We start from the raw sequence: 20,844 nt of genomic DNA on the forward strand, positions 1-20,844 counted from the left end.
ATTCCTCTTGATGTCTAATGATAGGACAAGAAGCAGTGGGCTTGGATTGCAGCAAGGGAGGTTTAGGTTGGACATTAGGAAAAACTTCCCAACTGTCAGGGTGGCTAAGCACTGGAACAAACTGCTTAGGGAGATTATGGAATCTCCATCACTGTAGATATTTAAGAGCAGGTTAAACATCTACCAGGGATGATTAGATGGTGCTTGGTCCTCCCATGAGCGCAGGGACTGGACTTGATGACCTCTCGAGGTCTCTTCCAATTCTAGTATTCTGTGATTCTATTGAGGCTAATCTTATTACTCATAAGTAGTTCTAGCCTAGTGTGTGTCAGGAAAAAACAGAGTGCTCCTAAGTGTTTTGCAATCAATCTGGAAACTACCTGCAATGTTTATTATTTTTTACTCCAGGTTCAGTCTGGTAAAACATGTGAAAGTAGAAAGAATTATACTGTAAGAAAAAGATGAATTGTGCTGTAATAATTGAATAAGTTGAAGGAATTCTGTTTGTCTTTTTAAGAAGAAAAGTATGTTAATGTTGATTGTAGGTATGCAGATCAAGGTGCTAGCCAATTTGGGCCTGAGTTTAACAGGAAAAGGAACATTAGGTGTTAGACAGAAAGCAATTCCAGATAATCAGGGAGATATAGCCAGGAGATTGCTGTGTGCTTGATATTGAAATGAAGATACTTAACCACACTAATAATGTGAAGTTTTGCCACATACTTTGATCTTGTTAACTTGGCCTTTTGACTGTATAAATCAAGGGGTTTGAACCTTGTATGGGGCTCACATTTTCTGGATGCATTTTAGCAGAGCTTTGCTGAAATAAACAGAGCAGTCTGCCAAATCTGTGAGTCCTGTCTGACAAACATTACATTACAGTCATACCTTGTTCTTTAGAATAGTTCACTTTCTACAGCATTACTTCAGATTTAGATGCATATTATTCAGATAAAAATGCTGTGTATATCACGTTGTACATAGTGTAATACAGACCATTATTTCCTCATATGCTTGATGTGTACTGAGTTACAACTTTTGGATCTGGAAAAATAAACAACTTTTTTGTTGCAGGACTTATAATTTCTCTACAGCTTCTTCGTGGGGACATGGAGCAGATTCGAAGGGAGAACCCCATGATATTTAACAGGGGGGTGTCTGTTACCAGAAAACTTGGTTTCCCTGATGTCATAATGCCAGGTAGGCATATCTCCTCTAACCATAAAGTTCAGATGCTACTGTTCATAGTCCTGGACTTTTCCAGATTACGAATTCTAGATTGCAGTAAAGCATACCTTATTACTACTTTGAAGTATTTTTATTGAAGCAGTACAGAACCGAATTGAAATGTATTACATTAACATACATAATATGTATTCAAAGGTGACTATGTTGTTTGTTTATTAGAAATCCCCAATATAGTTTCAGTTAAGGTCTCTGTGTTTCAGAATCACAGAGAGTTATCAAACCTTTTTCCCCTGTAATAAAAAGCCTGCGGAGCAGGAAAGTTTCCACATTGTGGAGCAGATTCTCAGGTTTAATACAACCCTTCATCATTGTTTGACAGTGCAAAGTATGTGTGAAACTGGCCTAATTCCCCACGTGGTTCTACAGAATACTCAGCCCCTCCAACAGATGTCTTGGCCACAGCCCTGTAGCATACTAGCTATCCCTAGCTACAAGAACAGCCTCTTGGATCCATTGTCTTCTGGGCACAAATTACAGCAGCCTTGAGTCTACAGAGCTGACTTTGGGGCCAAACTAACACATGGCCAATCCTATAATTAATAGGCATGAAAGTTGGCGCCATATGGCCTGACTCATTCAGTGTAATGCGAAATTGGCCAAAAAGTTACCTGTCAAATTGAAATGCCAATCTCTTACTTCTCGTTACCAATCAGACCCAAATAAGGAAATTTTGTGATCAGTGTTTAGAGGAAATGTTGGATATCTGTAAAAAAACTGTGCTGACATACTAACATCTTTCATGCAGTCTCAAAAAACCATCCTTTCAGAAACCATAGTGAAAAGGGCAGCAGGGGTTATATGGGAAGTATTTTTAAGACAATATAGTGTAAATGGTGTGATCAGATGTTTAGAACTGTATATATTTTAACACTCTTGAAAGTATCAGGAGTTCTTGCTTTCAGATGGGTATGTGTATAGCAGGTTCACACTTTCTACAACAAAACAAACTACTAGAGAAAAAATTAAACACTTGAGAAACAGAATTTTATAATATAAGCTAACCTTTAAAATTACATTGGGTGTGTGTGTGAGAGAGAGGAGGAGGAGGAGGACATAGGGATCTTAACCTCCAAATTCTATATTTTAATAATAACCCTGGGAATTAAAAAAGAAACCATTTCAAATTAAAATGGTGTTTTTCTATATTTTTGTGACATAAATCTGAATATTGCTAAAGAAATGGCATTAGTTGGCATAAATCTGAATTTTTTTTAGTGAATTTACCAAAGAATTTTTTCGGCCTAAGAGCATGTCAAAGAATTTCACTTATTTGGTTATATTCTAAACCTATATTCTACAAGCAACACCCAATGGCATGGTAGTACCCCATCATACTACAGTCTGCTATTCAAGAGATTGTGTATCAGAATAAAATTACAACTCCTATTCAGTGAATTGCTATGAGTTGATATTAGGGCCACACTTTTGAAATTTCAGTTCTTAAATCCATATTTAGACACCTGCATAAACTGGCCTGATTCTCCTTCATAAATTGCTCATATGGATCTTTACTCTTGGGTATGATGAACTGCCCATTGTTGAAAAAACAACAAATGGTCTGGTAGCACTTTATAGACTAACAAAACATGTAGATGGTATCATGAGCTTTCGTGGGCACAGCCCACTTCTTCAGATAACCGGAGTTACCCTTGTTGGTTCCTTCAGTCCGGTAAAGGTATAGAAAGTTCAAAGAATAGCTCAGTATCCTCAGTGCTTCCCTCATTGTTTTTCCTCTTCCTAGGGCACTAGCCCTGCTCTGAGTGCTGTCATAAAGTGAGATTGCCCATCCTCCTCCATGCCTCTCCTCTTTTAGACAGTTTGTTTCAAAAGGGATTGAAGGGGAGCAAGGGCCGCCCCCAGTCTAAGCATAAGATATTTCCTCTCTAATAAGATCAAACCAGTCTACAAATCTTCTAGACCAGGGATGGGCAAAACACTGTCCACAGCCAGATCGGGACCATCAAACATTTTTCTCTGGGCCACCATGACCCTTTGGATGAGGCCAGAGAAACATGTCCCATGGGGTGTTCTGGCAGTCTGCCTGCTGTGGCTCCGGCCACACCAGTCCTGCAAGCAGCTGACTGCTGCTAGCAAGCATGTCTCTGTGTCTGCCCCCCCCCCCTTCGAGAGTGCACAGAGACAGATATTCCAGTGGTACGGCAGCTTTGAGCATCATGAAGCCACCATGGCATACAGGCAGCCTGCCTGCCTGAGTTCCCTGTTGCAGCCTGGAGCTACCTGTGGTAAGCACATCCTGGTCAGAGAGTTCACCTTGCACCCTGTTCTGCACCCCAACTTTCTGTTCAAGGTCAGAACCCCACCTGAATCCAATCTCCCTCCAAGACCTGGAACCCCTTCCTGCAACCTAGCCCCTATTTGGAGCTCCCTCCTGCTCCCAAACCCCGCATCCTCTTCACTAATATAATAGAAAAGTGTGATCCTTGACCACTTACCAAAATTCTTAGAGTGGCCCTCCTGCAAAAAGTATTGACTACCCCTGTTCTAGACTATGGCTTGTGGGGTAAGTTTAGCAGCCAGTCCATCTAAAAAAAAATCAGTCCATATGAGTAAGATTATGGATACACTATCGCTGTGACGTTTCTGGTGTTCGGCCACTGGAAAACTAAAATGTAAAGCTGCTTCTACAGAATGCCTTCACAGTGTTTCCATCATTGAGATATGCAAGGCTGGTTCTTTCAGCTTCATATTCATCTGTATTCCTTTAACTTGGACTCTAGATCTGGTTCCCAGTTCAGAAGAGCTTGACCAGATGATGCTCCTCTGATAAACCTCCTGCTGCTCATTAATCTCCCTAAATTGGGAATCCCTATTGTCAGTTCTTATAGGAGAAAAAACAGTCACATACCAGAGTAAGTGGTTCTTTAAGGTGACAGTGGATGTGGATTCACCCTTGCCACTTCTTTGGAGTCTCTTATTAAGGATTTCTGAATTAAAAGAAGGGTACAGGGTGCAGTTGGGGCAATTATTAGTGAGTGCAAAGAGGTTGGGTGCAACCCAAACCTCATACTGCACTGAGTATTAGAAAATCCACACTTGTGCACTAGGGGTGTGCATCTCCCCAAAGTGTGGGTTTTCATGGACAGTCATCTTGAAGGACCAAAATTATTACAGTAAATAACTTTCTTTTGAGAGGTGCTGAACACCAGAACTCCATGAGATCCAGTGGCTGTAGGTGTTTTGCATATCTGAAAATTCAGTCTCTTGTTTAGGCATCTAAATATGGATTTGGGTATCTAACTTTAGGCACTCACACTTGAAAAATATGACTCGGTTATGTAAGAAATGGAAAAATCACACTGGACACCCCCTGACAACCAGTACCTTTCTCTGAAGAGTCCATGCACAGATGAGGAGTTAGGTATAGAGAAGCTCCTGACCAGAGTGTACATGGGGTAGAAAGAAAGAAGCAGTCATAAATGAAATGATGCATAATGCAAACATTTGACTACCTGGACAACTCCCCATCCACAAAATCAGGAAACTTAAAAAAAAAAAAAAAAAAAAAAAAGAGAATTACAGTGATGCTGATTAGCGCCCTTTCTCCTCTGGAAATACATGTTATTGCAAGTGAAAATGTGCTTGACCTCATCCATTCTGTAGCAGATATTTATCCATCTCATGCAGTTTGGCACAATTGGTAGACTCAGTTTAGACGAGGTCCAATATTAGAAAACCAGGGATAATATAAATCAGACTTGAATTAACAGAACTATGAAAATAAAGATCGCATAATCTCTGGTTCCAGTGTTACCACTGCCAAATTCAAAAGGCTTCATTTTCAACAACTTTATTTGTATTATTGGTGATTTAGAAAAGAAATTGCTTCTTACCAACTCAAAACCTTTTGGCTGCTTTTGGTAGCTCTCAAGCATGTCCACTTGTCTCTCTTTCAGGCTGATTCCTTCTTGCTTTATTTCAGAGCTGTTGCTGTCTTATTAAAGACAAGGTTTCTTCACTCTGGAACAATTAGCAGTTTGCCCAAAGGTTTATATCAGAATCATACTCTGCAACTGAGTGCATATTTTCAAAAGGGGATAATCAAAAGGGTATTAATAACCACGTAGCGGCTGTGTCACCTAATGTTGCTCATATACACTGATTCAAACCCATTTCAAATGAATATCCTTGGCCACAGTTTTTAACATCTTTTTCTCTTCTGTTTTCTGTAATGGGTCAGCAAGTTCCTTATGCCCCCAGATGTCCAAACATTAAAATTCTAAGGTTACAACTTTTCTTCCAGTTTCTTCTCACCCTCCCTGGCTTTTTGGGTGGCATTGGTGTGAAGTTTCTTCTAGTAAGCCTCTCCTCCCCCATCAACCAAGAACCTTGACTGAAATCCAGCAGTCCTTAGGGAGCAGAGGTACTGGAACCAGTCAAGTTTTGCATATGTCCTGATAGTTGTGCAGAACATTTCTAAAGCCTCTTAGGACAACCATGTGTATTTCAGTTTTAAATGTAGAAGTTCTGAGATTTTCATTGTATTGTCATCTGGGAAAAGCATCTTGGTGAACTAAATGCTCTTGGCTACGTCTAGACTGGCCCCATAAGACGGAATAGTCATGCAAAGCAGGTAAGTCAGAATAGGGAAATCCGCGGGGGATTTAAATATCCCCTGCGGGATTTAAATACACATGTCCGCCGCTTTTTTTCTGGCTTGGGGAAAAGCTGGAAAAAAGCGTCTAGACTGGCGCGATCCTCCGGAATAAAGCTCTTTTCCGGAGGATCTCTTATTCCTACTTTCAGTAGGAAAAGTAGGAATAAGAGATCCTCCGGAAAAGGGCTTTATTCCGGAGGATCGCGCCAGTCTAGATGCTTTTTTCCGGCTTTTCCCCAAGCTGGAAAAAAAAGCGGCGGACATGTTTATTTAAATCCCGCGGGGGATATTTAAATCCCCCGCGGATTTCCCTATTCTGACTTACCTGCTTTGCATGACTATTCCGTCTTACGGGGCCAGTCTAGATGTAGCCCTTTTGTGTTCATGTAAATCAGAAGAGATTCAGTCAAACCAGCCTTAAGAAGTTTCTTTCTAAGTTGCTGTTGGATATAAGAATGTCCATTTAATCCTGACAATAATTTTACCTTTCCCCAGAGATAAAAGCAATGAGGCATGTGCTGCTTGCCTTTTGGATTGCAACTTTATTTGTATACAGAACTTGCTATCAGAAATCTATTGCATAGGCATGGCGTTTGTCAGTTTCCCAATGGACATCCCTTCCCTTCCCCATGTGCTGATAAGTATTCTGTCTTTTACTTTGATCCTGTGGTGAAAAGTGCATGCTTCATCTTTTACTTGTGAATGATGTCTCTTTCTCTTATCTCTCTCTCTCCTTTCTAATTGTCCTGATTCCTCTTTTTTTCCTTCATTCCCTCCTCTTTCTGATACAGAGATGAAGATAGTTGGGTGTAAGTTTCTGCTTTTCTGTGTAATGTCTGCTTGCTGCCTGCTTTTTTCCCATTTTTACTTCATGCTTTTTTCATGGAATGTTGGGGATTGGTAAAAGAAACAAGCCATAATAGTAACATCATGGGGAAGCTGTAGTAACAGGTGGGCATTATCAGTGCATTATCAGTCTTTCTTCACACAAATGTATTCCAGACTAGGAATCACAAGGTGTAACAGGATGCATCAGTATCGCAGCTTAGAAAGCTTTGGGCATCAGTGCTTCGAATGTTCACTAAGTTATGGCAAGAGAAACATTAATAACAGGGTTTGTCAGCTGCTTAGAACACAATCATAGGAAGAGGGTTAACAAGACTAAAAGGAAGACATCATTTTATATAAATGTATAGATAAGTGCAACAAGAGATTAAAGACCAATCACTTTCATTAGTCAGAAAAAAGAAAATAAACAAGGGTTAAGATGGAGCAATGAAAATTGAAGTAAAATATTAAAAGAATCTCTTTGTAAAAATAGAAATAATGGAACTGGCTGAAAGGAAGTTTCTGGAATCATTTATTGATATTCAAGGATAGAAAAGATCAGGGCTGAGCAATAAGCGGCCCGCAGGCCAGAGGTGGTTCACCACAGGATTAGGGCTAAGGGGGGAATGGCGATCCGTGGCCAGCGTGAGTTTCAAGTGGCCTTACCTACAGATATGCCAGCAAATAAAGTGCCAGCAACCTGCAAACCACATCCAGTTTCTTGCCCACCCCGGGAAAAGTCACTTATCTAACCTGAACAGGAGGGATAATGAAAACAATAATTTGTTTATGCCACGGCATATGCTAGACTATCCATTAGTATACCTTACCCACTCTAAAGTTTGCATGATTTTGTCAGTATGAAAGAAAAGGAGAGGGGATAGAGGTCAACTTTCTACAAATGGGAGCAAAACCATAACACTACATACAAATATTTGTGTAGGTCTATCCTGCTGGCTTTATAAATCTATTTATAAAAACATGGTATTAATTCCTTAGATCCACAGGTCCAAAAATCTGTAATCAGAAAGCAGATTTCTCTAGTTCCCCTCAGAGACACAGGGAAATACAGCCTGACCATTCTCTTCACCAAAAGCCAGAGTGATCATCATGTATGAATCCCAGTGATGATGCTGTAATACAGAGAATACATAATGATAGAAATTGTGTGTCCCCTTTCTACTTTAATATTGTTCCTGTTAACATTAATATAGTCTCGTGCATATTTTTAAGAAAGAATAGAAGCTGACACTCATTTACATTATGACAAGTTATATTTACACCAACTTTAGGGATTCTTTCACTGCCAAAACAGTGAAAAGAGTCCTTCGTGTAAATGAGAATCAGGCCCAGTAGATCCTTAACAAGTTTTCAGTGGTGATTAGAAGAACAGGAGAGTAGTTATAAATCAAATACAGCATGATATGGTATAAGAGAAGCTTTTGCTAAAGGGTTCCTATTCATCATATGGATTACAGTTAATTGCAATTTGTTAAAACAATAATCTAGTGAGGTTCAAAAGATACATAATCAGGGCCATGATAGTGTTAACCATAGCCCTGATTCTGTCATCCCTATCTATTAGGAAAATTACCATACTAAGCAGCCCTATTTATTTAAATTGGACTAGTAGTAGAGGAAGGTACTACTCAATGTAAGGGTGGCAAATTAAGGCTACCTAAGGGTACGTCTACACTGCACACTTATTTCGAAATAAGCTATTCCAGAATAGTTATTCCGAAAGCTTATTTCAAAATAACATGTCTACACTGCAGGGAAGCCTCAAAGTTAGTTGGAGGCAGACTTCCCTAATGTAGACGTGCTATCTCCATTTAGAGCCCCAGGAGGCACTGGGAATGAATAACGTAGAATGGCCCTGGTAAGAGGCTATTTCAATATAGCAGCAGTGGAGCGTCTAAACACTCCTTATTTCGAAATAGCTATTTCAGAATAGGTGTTATTCCTCATAGAAAGAGGTTTACAGATTTTGGAATAAGCCATCCATTATTTCAAAATGATTTTGAAATAACGGAATGGCTGTGTATACGCCGCATTATTTTGAAATAACACTGGTTACCTCAGAATAACAGGGCAGTGTAAATAAAAAACTGGTTGGGAGCTCTTTCAACTCATTATAGTTAATATCTTGTAAAACTACTGCAAAACCTGAGGTTTTGCAGGACAACAGCAGTAAAGGTATCCAAGAAGGAAATGCCTATTAAGCAAGTTTCTGGTTTGACTCTCATGAATCAGGAGGGCAAGGCCATCGGCACTATAAAAGCCTTGAATCAGTATAGATAATGCACATGGTACATGCTTTTCACACTGTTATTGCTTTAAAATTAATATCTTACATTTAAGAACGTTTATTGACTTGGTAGACTGAGTCCCTTAGAAACTTAGGCTCAGATTGTAGGCTGATTTATATCAGCAGCTCTCAAATTTTTGTATTGGTGACCCCTTTCACATAGCAAGCCTCTGAGCAACCTTTTATAAATTAAAACCACATTTTTAATATTTAACACTATTACGAATACTGGAAGTGAAGCAAGATTTAGGCATGTAATCTGACAGCTTGCGACCCCCTGAGGATTCATGACTCCCAGTTTGAGAAATACTGATTTAACCTGATGTAAGTCCATTGCAATCAACTGATATGTGCTCATTTATACCAGCTGAGTATCTGAACCCTAATTTTTACATATAGTGTGTGGTCTGGGTTGATTTTCTTTGTTTTTTGTTTCAGAGTCAGAGATCTGAAAACCAAAAATAGTTTCTATTGCTGAGCCCCACTGATTTAAGATGGCATACAGACAAGTTAATAACTCAGGGTACGTCTACACTTGCTCCCTAGTTTGAACTAGGGATGCAAATGTAGCCAACCAAAATTGCTAATGAAGTGGGGATTTAAATATCCTGCACTTCACTAGCATAATCTCGCCCGCGCGCAATTCTGCTCGCCAGCTGATTCAAACCAGGAAGCGCGCTCTGGGACGTGTTAATTCGAATCAAACCCCTTGTTGGTTCAAACTAACGTTACTCCTCAAAAAATGAGGAGTAATGTTAGTTTGAACCAAGGGGTTTGATTCGAACTGACGCGTCCCAGAGCGCTCTTCCTGGTTTGAATCAGCTGGCAAGTGGAATATTTAAATCCTCACTTCATTAGCAGTTTTGGTCAGCTACATTTGCCTAGTTTGAACTAGGAAGCAAGTGTAGACGTATCCTCACAGAATAGGGCCATTTCAATTGGTGGGCAAAGACAGATACATATGTTAGGTTTTTAATATACAGGATGGAGCTAATCTTGGGGGCTGGCACTGGGGCGGTCTGGGGGGATTGGGTGCAGTGGGGCTCTAGAAAAAGGAGCCTGGCACTGGGTGTCTGCTGGGGGGTCAAAGAGGCAGGCAGCTGTCAATGAGGCATTTGGGATTGGGGCTGACACTGGGGGATTCTGAGAATGGGAGGCTAGCATTGATAGGGATTGGGTGTAGGAAACTCTGGGATGGTTGGGGTTAGTGGAAGGGTGGGGGTTCTGGGTGTTAGGACTGGCACAGGGGTATATCCCAGCCCCAGGGGAGGCCCGTAAATACTGTATAGGCAGACTCGGCGGTCGCCTAGGGTGCCACCTTCAACGGGGCACCCAGGGCGCCCGATGATGACATCATGAGGTGCCTGGGGTGCCCGATGATTACATCACGCCATTGAAGGCTGTGCAGGCGGCGGTGCCAATCGCGCGTTCTGCCTGGGGTGCCAGCTGCCACAGCCGGCCTTGGGCCGCTCCTGCCCAGCCCCGGCCCCCAGAGCCGCCATGAACAGACAACTTTAGCTGCACCAGCTGTCCGCCACATGGCGGCTGCCAGAGCTGAAGTAGGCTGTTCACGGTGCCTCTGGAGGCCAGGGCTTTTGGCAGACCAGTAACATTTATTTGCAAGTTGCATATGCATTATTTGCATACTGATGCAAATATGTGAATAAAATTATACCAGTCCACCAAAATTTTGTGAATGGGTTTGCTGATCAGCCTTATAAACAAGGTTCGGAACCATTGTTCTAATAGATGCCCACTATTAATTAAGTTGTCACTAAACTAAAATCATTCATATTTTTAAGATATTTTCCATTTGAATCTGTTAAAACAAAGGATGAATATTAGCAATTTTCTAAATAATCTGCAATACGTTTTTCAATTTCTGGTACTTCTACAAACCCAATATATAGTTATAGCTGCTTTTCATGGCATTTTTGAGTTAGAAGATAGAGGATTTCATTTTCATGTAAGTGAAGTTGCTAAAGCTAGCTGGGTTTATAGCTTGTTCAGGATTTGTTTTCTGAACCTGAGGCTTCATAAATAGAGGAAAAAAAGCTCCAATGGAGAGAGGAAGGAGTCATTTGGTATATTTTTTTCCTCTAAAATACAGAATAATATAATTTGGTTTTATGTAGCATTTTTCACACTCAAAAGCTTTTAAGGCATTTCACCGAGAAATAAATTGCAGTAGCTGTCTATGTGAATGCTATAAACTTTATATGCTCAGTAACAGTTAACACCTAGTTTTGAAAATTAGAAGCACTTTTGCTGACAATAACATAAGCAGAGACACTAATGCTATGCTATTGAAAAATACCATTAGATGTTTAATTTAAACTTGACAGCCACCCATAATGAATCTTAGAACAGTATTATTCCTACCTTAAAGATATGATGCCACTACTAATCCCATTTTCTAATCAGCAATATTCTCCTTACAAAGATATGAAGTCCCAAACAGTCCAAACTTCCAAGCCATATTGTTCCTCTACCAAAACCATGAATAGAGTAATTTCAGGAAAACTTAAAAAACAACAAATAGTCTAGTAGTACAGGCAGTCCCCGGGTTACGTACAAGATAAGGACTGTAGGTTTGTTCTTAAGTTGAATTTGTATGTAAGTCGGAACTGGTACATATTGTCGGGGAAACTCTAGCCAAACATTTCTCCAGAGCTCAGTTTTATTCTCCCACACCTCACTTCCCTCAGTCCTTTATTCTCAAGCTGAGATGTCTGCTGAGAAAAGCCGCTCCGCGTCTCCCTGGTCTGCTGGGGGGGGGCGCTAGCTTCGCGTCTCTCTGGTCTGCTGGGGGGAAGCAGCTAGTGTGGGGTTGCCTCACCCCATTTGTAAGTAGGGATCCAATGTAAGTCAGATCCATGTAACCCGGGGACTGCCTGTACCTTAAAGACTAACAAAACATGTAGATGGTATGATGAGCTTACATGGGCACAACCCACTTCTTCAGATGACTGGAGTATTAGAAGTCCAGATCCAAGAATAAATAAGGGAAGGAGGAGGGAGGAAGACAAAAAGGGAAAAAAGGAGGAGAGGGAAAAAAAGTGACAGTGAGTTCCAACCCTTCTCTGTGTATTTGGCTTGTGGAATTGGCCTGAAACAAAACGGTGACTTGGAGATCCATTAATGAGTGTCCAGGAAGATTAAAGTGTTCTCCAACAGGTTTTTGTGCATTGCCTGAAGAAGTGGGTTGTGCTCACGGAAGCTCATCATACCATCTACATGTTTGTTAGTCTCTAAGGGTATGTCTACACTACCCCACGAGTTTGAACTAGCGGGGTAATGTAGGCATACCGCACTTGCAAATGAAGCCCGGGATTTGAATTTCCTGGGCTTCATTTGCATAAGCTGGGCGCCGCCATTTTTAAATCCCGGCTGGTTTGAACCTCGTGCCGCGCGGCTACATGCGGCACGAACTAGGTAGTTCGAACTAGGCTTCCTAGTTCGAACTACCGTTACTCCTCGTAAAAACCTCATTTTACGAGAAAGAAGGGATGTTCTGAAAAGGTATTTTTTCCCAACATTTGGCCCAGTTTAGATGGGCCAAATGTCGGAAAAGCTTCTTCCAAAAAAAGAAGTGGAAAAAACTATGCAAATTGTGGTTCGCAATTTGTGTACCTTTTTCCAAAACCTCCCCGCAGTGCAGACATAGCCTAAGTGTGAGTAATGAAAATGGAGAATTGGAGTTAACAAAATAAGTCCCTCATTAGCATATTTTTTGCCAAGAAAACTCGTAATGTAGACATAGCCTTATAGTTGTATGTCAGTCCAGCTGTTATTTTGGAAGTTGTCCAAAGGGGTGGAATGACTGCGATACGGAGATGTTCCACAAAGTTGCAAGGAATGTGTGGGAGGCATTTGGGGACCAATTGTATTTAATCTTTTTATTACTAACCTCAGCACCAAAAGTGAGAGTGTGCGGATGACACAAAGTTGGGAGGTATTGCCAATTCAGAAAAGGATTGGGATATCATACAGGAAGATCTGGATGATCTTGTAAATTGGAGTGATAGCAATAGGATGAAATTTAATAGTGAGAAGTGTAAGGTTCTGCATTTAGGGATTAATAACAGGAATTTTAGTTATAAGCTGGGGACACATCATTTGGAAGTAACGGAAGAAGAAAAGGACCTCGGAGTCCTGGTTGATCACAGGATGACTATGAGCCACCATTGTGACATGGCTGTGAAAAAGGCTAATACGGTCTTGGGATGCATTAGGCGAGGTATTTCCAGTAGGGATAAGGAAATGTTAGTGCCATTATACAAGGCATTGGTGAGACCTCATTTGGAATACTGTGTACAGTTCTGGTCTCCCATGTTTAAGAAGGATGAATTCAAACTGGAACAGGTACAAAGAAGGGCCACCAGGATGATCCAAGGAATGGAAAACCTGTCTTATGAAAGGAGACTCAAGGAGCTTGGCTTGCTTATATTAACCAAAAGAAGGCTGAGGGGGGACATGATTGCACTCTTTAAATATATTAGAGGGATAAATACCAGGGAGGGAGAGGAATTATTTAAGCTTAATACCAATGTGGACACAAGAACAAATGGATATAAACTGGCTAGTAGGAAGTTTAGACTTGAAATTAGACGAAGGTTTCTAATCATTAGAGGAGTGAAGTTCTGGAACAGCCTTCCAAGGGAAGTAGTGGGGGCAAAAGACCTATCTGGTTTCAGGATTAAGCTATATGGGTTTATGAAGGGGATGGTTTGATGGAATAACATGATTTTGGCAACTAACAGACCTTTCACTATCAGTGGTAAATAGGCCAATGGTGGGATGATAGGAGTTACTATAGAGAACTTTTCCTGGGTGTCTGGCTGATGAGTCTTGCCCACATGCTCAGGGTTCAGCTGATCGCCATATTTGAGGTCGGGAAGGAATTTTCCTCCAGGGTAGATTGGCAGAGGCCCTCGAGGTTTTTTGCCTTCCTCTGTAGCATGGGGCATGGATCACTTGCTGGAGGATTCTCTGCATCTTGGGGTCCTTAAACCATTTGAGGACTTCAATATCTGAGATATAGGTGAAAGGATTATTCTAGGAGAGGGTGGGTGAGATTCTGTGGCCTGCATTGTGCAGGGGGTCAGACTAGATGATCATAATGGTCCCTTCTGACCTTAAAGTCTATGGCTGTGTCTAGACTGGCAAGTTTTTCCGCAAAAACAGCTGCTTTTGCGGAAAAACTTGCCAGCTGTCTACACTGGCCGCTTGAATTTCTGCAAGAACACTGATGATCTCATGTAAGAAATTAGTGCTTCTTGCGAAAATACTATGCTGCTCCCGTTTGGGCAAAAGTCCTTTTGCGCAAAAGCTTTTGCGCAAAAGGGCCAGTGTAGACAGCTCAGTTTTGTTTTGTACAAAAAAGCCCCGATCGCCAAAATGGCGATCGGGGCTTTTTTGCACAAAACCGCGTCTAGATTGGCACGGACGCTTTTCCGCAAAAAGTGCTTTTGCGGAAAAGCGTCTGTGCCAATCTAGACGCTCTTTTCCGCAAATGCTTTTAACGGAAAACTTTTCAGTTAAAAGCATTTGCGGAAAATCATGCCAGTCTAGACGTAGCCTATGAGTCTATGAGGTCAAGGAAAGCAGTTCTGTTTGGTGGGAGGGGAGGGGCTGGGTGAGAACACAAATGTTCTGCTTGGAGCATGATTAGGGACTTCAGTATCTCTGTTTGCTCCTCCTTCACTTTATTCATCTGCTCCCAGCTCTTTGCAATGCGTTCCTCACTCTCCTTCCTGTTCTGCTCTTTCTGTCCCTCAGGGTGTCTCTCTCTAGTCCCTGCATTTTCTCTTCTTTTTTTTTCCCCTCTGAGTATTGGGGCCCCTCTCAGAACATGTCCTCCTTGGTCTCTTCCTTATCTGGTAGTGGCACTTCATCAATGTGTAGAGGCCACGTACACAGGAGCACAAGAAATAATATAAAGAAGCATATACATGATTTTTGGTTCACGCACAGTTTTGAATCATCACAATAAAATGCATCTCTTTTAACATACAGATTACTTTTTCACTGTCCCTTGATAAGAACATATCTCAGCAGATACCCTAAACATGGTGAGTTCAGCTCAGGCAGGTTTGTGGCAAGATGTGGCAAAGGGTCTAAGTTGTTTTTTAAGGGGATCAGTGCAGGTGACTAGGACAGTATTGTAAATTCTGCCACCATTTTCCACAGGCAGGGGTTATCAAAGCCAGTATCACAGTCCTCAGGGTAGCAAGGGTGCACTTTTGCACTCATGCAACTTCAGACCAGGTTTCTGTACTGCTCACCTCTGTACTGCTTTGGTCCCGATTGGCACAGGAAGGAGGAACAAAGCAGCTCTGCCAAGGAAGAGGATTGGTGAATACCTCCACACAAGATTCCTAGAGATCTCTCTAGAGGACACCAGTGAAGTCACAGTGTGAATTACAATTCTATCCCAACATGTTGCACAGGGGAATGCAGGGTACACTCAAACTCAGCCAGTCCTGCATAATTCTGTCCCTTCACTCACTCCTAGATATACAGATCAAAGGGCAGCTCTACCTCCTACAGCTGAGCAGTGTCTGCTCAAGATCACTTACCAGGACTCTCCTGTATCGTGTACACCAGACTTCTGGGACTGGCTAGACTCCTCGGGAGTAGAAATAAGGTTCTGATGCCATGCTACCAGACAACCCTATTGTATGTTCTGTATCATCCTCCATCTCAACTTTCTTGTCCACTACGTTGTCCTTGGCATTGAATTCAATGTCCATTGCCTCCAGGCTCACTGAAGTATCCATGAGGCTCATGGAGGGGGAATTGCCACTAAGGATGGCATCCGGCTCCTTACAGGAGTGTCAGGTCTTTGGCTTTGCCTTCCTTGCCTTCTGCAATGTCTGCTTGTGCTCATTCACCTTCACAGGGCACTGCTGCATGTCCCATCCCTAGTCCCTGTCCAACAAACCACAAGAAATTTGACCTTAGGAATCAAAGTTCCGATGGTTGATGCAGAGCTGGGACTGCACAGCCTCCTCTGCCCATAGTGCCAGCAGATCCAGCAACTTGGGTGTTCTCCAAGCAGATGCCACAACAATCAGCGGAGAAGATGCGATGTGAGATTTCCATGCTGAGCAGACAGAAAATGGAATTTCAAAAATTCCTGGGCCTTAAAAAGACAGAGGGATGGATGCCTGTGTACATGTGTGGAGGCCATTTACAACAGAATTGTTAACTCCCCCCTTTCTGTGCGGAACTGCAGTATACATTTGCTTTTGTGCCCTTTGCTTTGGGAAGCACCTTATTTTTAGAAAGGTCATGTTTGCTCTGCATTAACATTACAGATCCCCAAGCCATTTTTGTAAATGCAGTTTCACCATTGTGCTTAACTAAAATACCTTTTCTCCCTCGTTATTTTTCACTGTGATGTGAATCAGGTTATCTACGATACGCAAAGCTGTCTGTATCTGATGGATTTTCTTTATATATACTTATATAAAGCATCTTGGAATGTAAGACGCTATGTAAATATAGGGACCAGCTATCCCATTTTTAAAGGGACAGTCCTGTATTTAAGCTCTCCTGCAGATGTCCCAACTTTTTCTTAAAAACAGGCAAATTGTCCCTTATTTTCTGTCTCTCTCCTCTATCCATGTCCTTGGGATGCGCTGCTGGCTGGATCCCGGCTTACCAGCCACCTATCCACCAGTGGTGAGTGAAGTGGATCTAATGGCTGATGATGGAGTGAGTGAGCAAACTGGTGTCAGGGTGAAGATGCAGTGTATGGGGCTGGCCACTCCACCTGCTGGTCTGTCAGTCCAGCCCCCACTCTGTGACAGAAGGGCTCTCAACCAGAAGGGCTCCATCCCCATCTCCTGTTTCCAGCTGGCACTGGCTGTGCGCTGTGACTTGTAGTGGCTGGTGAGTGCAGGCAGGCACCAGGTGGTGACTAGTTACTTGTTGCCACTCCTGCCCACCCATTAGCTCTTTACATTGTCCCTCTCTTGCTTTCCATTCCCAGCTTTGCCCCTTCACTTCCCAAGCACTACTGCTTCTCCATACCCCGCCCCCCCACCAGTGGGGCACATTGCATCCCAGCACTGTGTGGGAGAACCAGCTCCTGGGTAGAGTGCTGAGCTCATATAGTTGGGCCAGCAGGCTCCCTGCTTCCCTCACTGTCTCTGGCTGGACCCACATCCTGGAAAAACCCAAGACCTTCCAGCCTGCGGTGCTGGCCAGGAGGGGCTGAGTCCTGCATATGCCAAAGCCCTGCACAGCTCTAGCACAGGGAAACTTCTCTGCCCCTCTGATAAGCTTTGGTGGGGTAGTGGTGGTGATGGTGAGAAAGTGATTTCCAGCCTGTTTTCACCCCAAACCTGTGGGCTGCACAGCAGTCCCCTGGACAGTGGCTTAGCACCCTCTTTCTCTCACCTCCTGTTCTGGGTCCTGCTCCATTCCCTAGGCGCCACCCCCACTGAGCCACGTTTCTGGCCAAGCTCTGCGACCATTGCAGTCAGGTTCCCTGAGCCATGGTGCACAAGGTATCCTAAGTGTTTCACCCCTTCCTGCCCATACAGTAGCCAGGGCAGAAGGCAGCTGGGTTATATTGGTGGCCAGCAGCAGCCTGGGAGTGTTAGTTGCTATTCAATGCTATGCAGGCAGGAACAGATGAGCTCTGCAAAAACATGAGCCAGATCATCCCTTCCTTCCCCTCTGCAGACAGTTCCCATCTCTTCCCTCCTGCACAGTGCTGGCTACATTCTGGAGTGAACTCTGGAAGAAATTGGGAGGGAAGCATGTGACCTTGCGTGCCTTATCCCCGCCTTATACCAGGAGAAGTGAGTACATCCTGGGAGCCCTGCCAGGGATGGGGGTGGAGAGCAACAAGCTGGGAGGATCAGATTGGTTGGTCACCCCTCCATATGGGTATGTCTACACTACCACCCTAGTTCGAACTAGGGTGGTAATGTAGGCATACCGCACTTGCAAATGAAGCCCGGGATTTGAATTTCCCGGGCTTCATTTGCATAAGCCGGCCGGCGCCATTTTTAAATGCTGGCTTGTTCGAACCCTGTGCCGCGCGGCTACACGTGGCACGGGCTAGATAGTTCGAACGAGGCGTACAGATAGTTCGGAATGGCTTGCTAGTTCGAACTATCTAGCCCGTGCCGGGTGTAGCCGTGCGGCACGGGGTTCGAACAAGCCGGCATTTAAAAATGGCGCCGGCCGGCTTATGCAAATGAAGCCCGGGAAATTCAAATCCCGGGCTTCATTTGCAAGTGCGGTATGCCTACATTACCCCGCTAGTTCGAACTAGCGGGGTAGTGTAGACATACCCTATGAGAGGTGTGCAGGAGTGTGTGTGTCACCTCTGCCAATGTAAACTCTCAGGGTATGTCTAGACTACATGCCTCTGCCGACAGTGGCATGTAAATTAGACATACCGACATAGTCAGTGAAGTGGGGATTTAAATATGGCCGCCACGTTGTGCCAGCTCAGCTGTTTGTCTGCACAAAGCGGCAGTCAAGGCGCGGATCAGTCGGCAAGGAAAGCCTTTGTCGACCAATCGCTTATGCCCGACACTCTGCACCCTATCCCTACCCTCCAACATATCTACCTCTCCCCCTACTTTAGTGTCATCCACAAACTTGCTGAGGGTGCAATCTATCCCCTCATCCAGGTCATTAATAAAGATGTTGAACAAAACCGGCTGTAGAAACGATCCTTAGGGCACTCCACTTGAAACCGACTGCCAACCTGACATTGAGTCGTTGATTACTACTTGTTGGGCCCAGCAATCTAGCCAGCTTTCTATCCAATTTACAGTCCATGTATCCAACCCATACTTCCTTATCTTGCTGGCTAGAATATTGTGGGAGATTTGTATCAAAAGCTTTGCTAAAGTCAAGGTACTTCCACTGACTTCCCCATGTCCACAGAGCCAGTTACCTCATCATAGAAGCTGATCGGATTGGTCAGGCATGACTTGCCCTTGGTAAATCCATGTTGACTATTCCTGATCACGTTCCCCAATCTCTCAGCTCCCATTGGTTGTCTGTTTCTGGCCAGTGGGAGCTGAGGATTGGGCTGGGGGTGGGGAGATGATGTGAAGCCTCCACCAACCTCCAGAGTAGAGAGTCACACAAAGCAGCTCTGTGTTTCAAACAGCGGCTGCCGCGTGCCTAAGGGTCCTGGGAGGGGCATCCGCGGGCTGGATCTGGTGGCTTTGTGGGCCGAATCCAGCCCATGAGAGGTATCTTGCCCACTCCTGAACTACATACTATTTCTTTTTAACAGGTGCTCAGTCTGAATTGTTCATTTGAATGTTTGTACTGCATAGTTCTGATTGATTACCCTTGAACTTGCTTGAATACAAATAATTTTACCAGGTGTCCCATATTCAGCAGAAGGAAATATGATCACCCTATATAAATATAAAATATTGCTATTAAGCAAAGCTAGAGACTGATTTGCAGCCTGACACTTGAACTTGCTGAGTTAGTCTTCAGCAAGATGGAGTAACCATTAAGAGGCTCCAAAATACCTAATTATAGTTAGTAAAATTTATTTCCAGAAAGTTAGTTTGTAGCGGTAAATTAATTCTTCTCTCCATATGAAGCGTGATGAGGAAAATGGGTGTAGTTTTCACTAGGGACTGACCAGAAGCAATTTCAAAGCAAATAACCAACCATGCTCTATTTCTCTCTTTCATGTCAACAAACAGTTGCATTTCTTTAATAGTCCCATAGCACGCACATAAATGTCGGCATTTTGAGCAATGAGACTGATTAGAAATACATAATTGCTTTACCATCATTTGGGTTGCTAGGTATTAAGTTTGACCAGTAATCATTATTAAGAAAAGGTAGGTAAAATGCCTGAAGGTCTTCACAAATGTCTGTGGTGTCAGTTTCCATGTGACAATCTCCTCCCCCCATTAATTAGCCTTGGCATTTTCAGATCTCTTAATTATGAGATGCTTCAGGCTGCAAACTTCACAGAGCTACACAGTGGGAGTGGGGGTAATGGAGCGAGGAAGAGGCTCTGCATACAGATTCCTATTCATAAACAATTTACAACAGAGGTCTCAGCAAAACAATACAGCTTTGTATCTAATATTCCATGCTGAAGAGTTATACTTGTCACCAGGGAAAAATGAGATAAAGATGAGGCTTAAAGCTTGTAGTGTTGGTCCATAAAATGGATTTGGGAAGGGGAATAAGGAATACTTCACTTTGGGTGTAGACTACAAGAAAGACATTGCATTTATGACAGCTACAGAAGGATTACCCTTGCTGCCTGAAAACTAATGCTGCCTCCTTCTTTGTGCTTCTGGTTAATAAACAGATTTAAATGCATCAGCTTCTCCAAGTACTGAAGTGGAAAAAGCCATGCTTCCAAGCAGACTCTGCATTGCTGGATAGCCATCCCATTACTTCATTGTTTAGTTTCTTTGGGCTGCTTTGCCTGAAAGGGTTTGATTATTTTTTTTAACCGTATACATTTTTCATGGTGCTAGCATGAGCTGTCCTCTAGTATGCTGTATGGGGGAAAAAACAGATGAGAAAGTGTATCTTTAGAAGCCACTGACAGTTAAAACCAAATAAATGAAAAACCTAAAAAAAATGGCTGCTTTCTAGTCTCCTTTTGTTACAGAACATAAACACTTTAGAGTTGACGGCATTAGATTTGAAAGCTGATTTTCCCACCTCAGCAGTAAATACTAGGAAAGTGGACTAGCAGCTGTCAAATTCAAAGCAAGAAGGGGCTGAATGATTATTACCCCCAATAACATAGCATCTGTATGTCCGGATATAATCATCTGTTCTGAAAGCAATTGAAAATGAGGTGATGAAAAATTGGCAG

General features: G+C 42.8%; 1 protein-coding gene across 2 annotated transcripts in view; it reads left to right on the top strand.

Annotated features, from left to right (window-relative positions):
• DOCK3 (dedicator of cytokinesis 3) overlaps nt 1-20,844 on the top strand; it is a 539,706-nt gene that overhangs the window by 385,798 nt on the left and 133,064 nt on the right. For both annotated transcript variants that reach the window (XM_075939450.1, XM_075939449.1), the window contains exon 14: nt 1,075-1,200. In XM_075939450.1, the coding sequence (XP_075795565.1) occupies nt 1,075-1,200 (126 nt within the window). The remainder of the gene's footprint in view (nt 1-1,074; nt 1,201-20,844) is intronic.

The sequence above is a fragment of the Pelodiscus sinensis genome, chromosome 11 (genome assembly GCF_049634645.1).
Source record: "Pelodiscus sinensis isolate JC-2024 chromosome 11, ASM4963464v1, whole genome shotgun sequence".
Classification (NCBI taxonomy): domain Eukaryota; kingdom Metazoa; phylum Chordata; order Testudines; family Trionychidae; genus Pelodiscus; species Pelodiscus sinensis.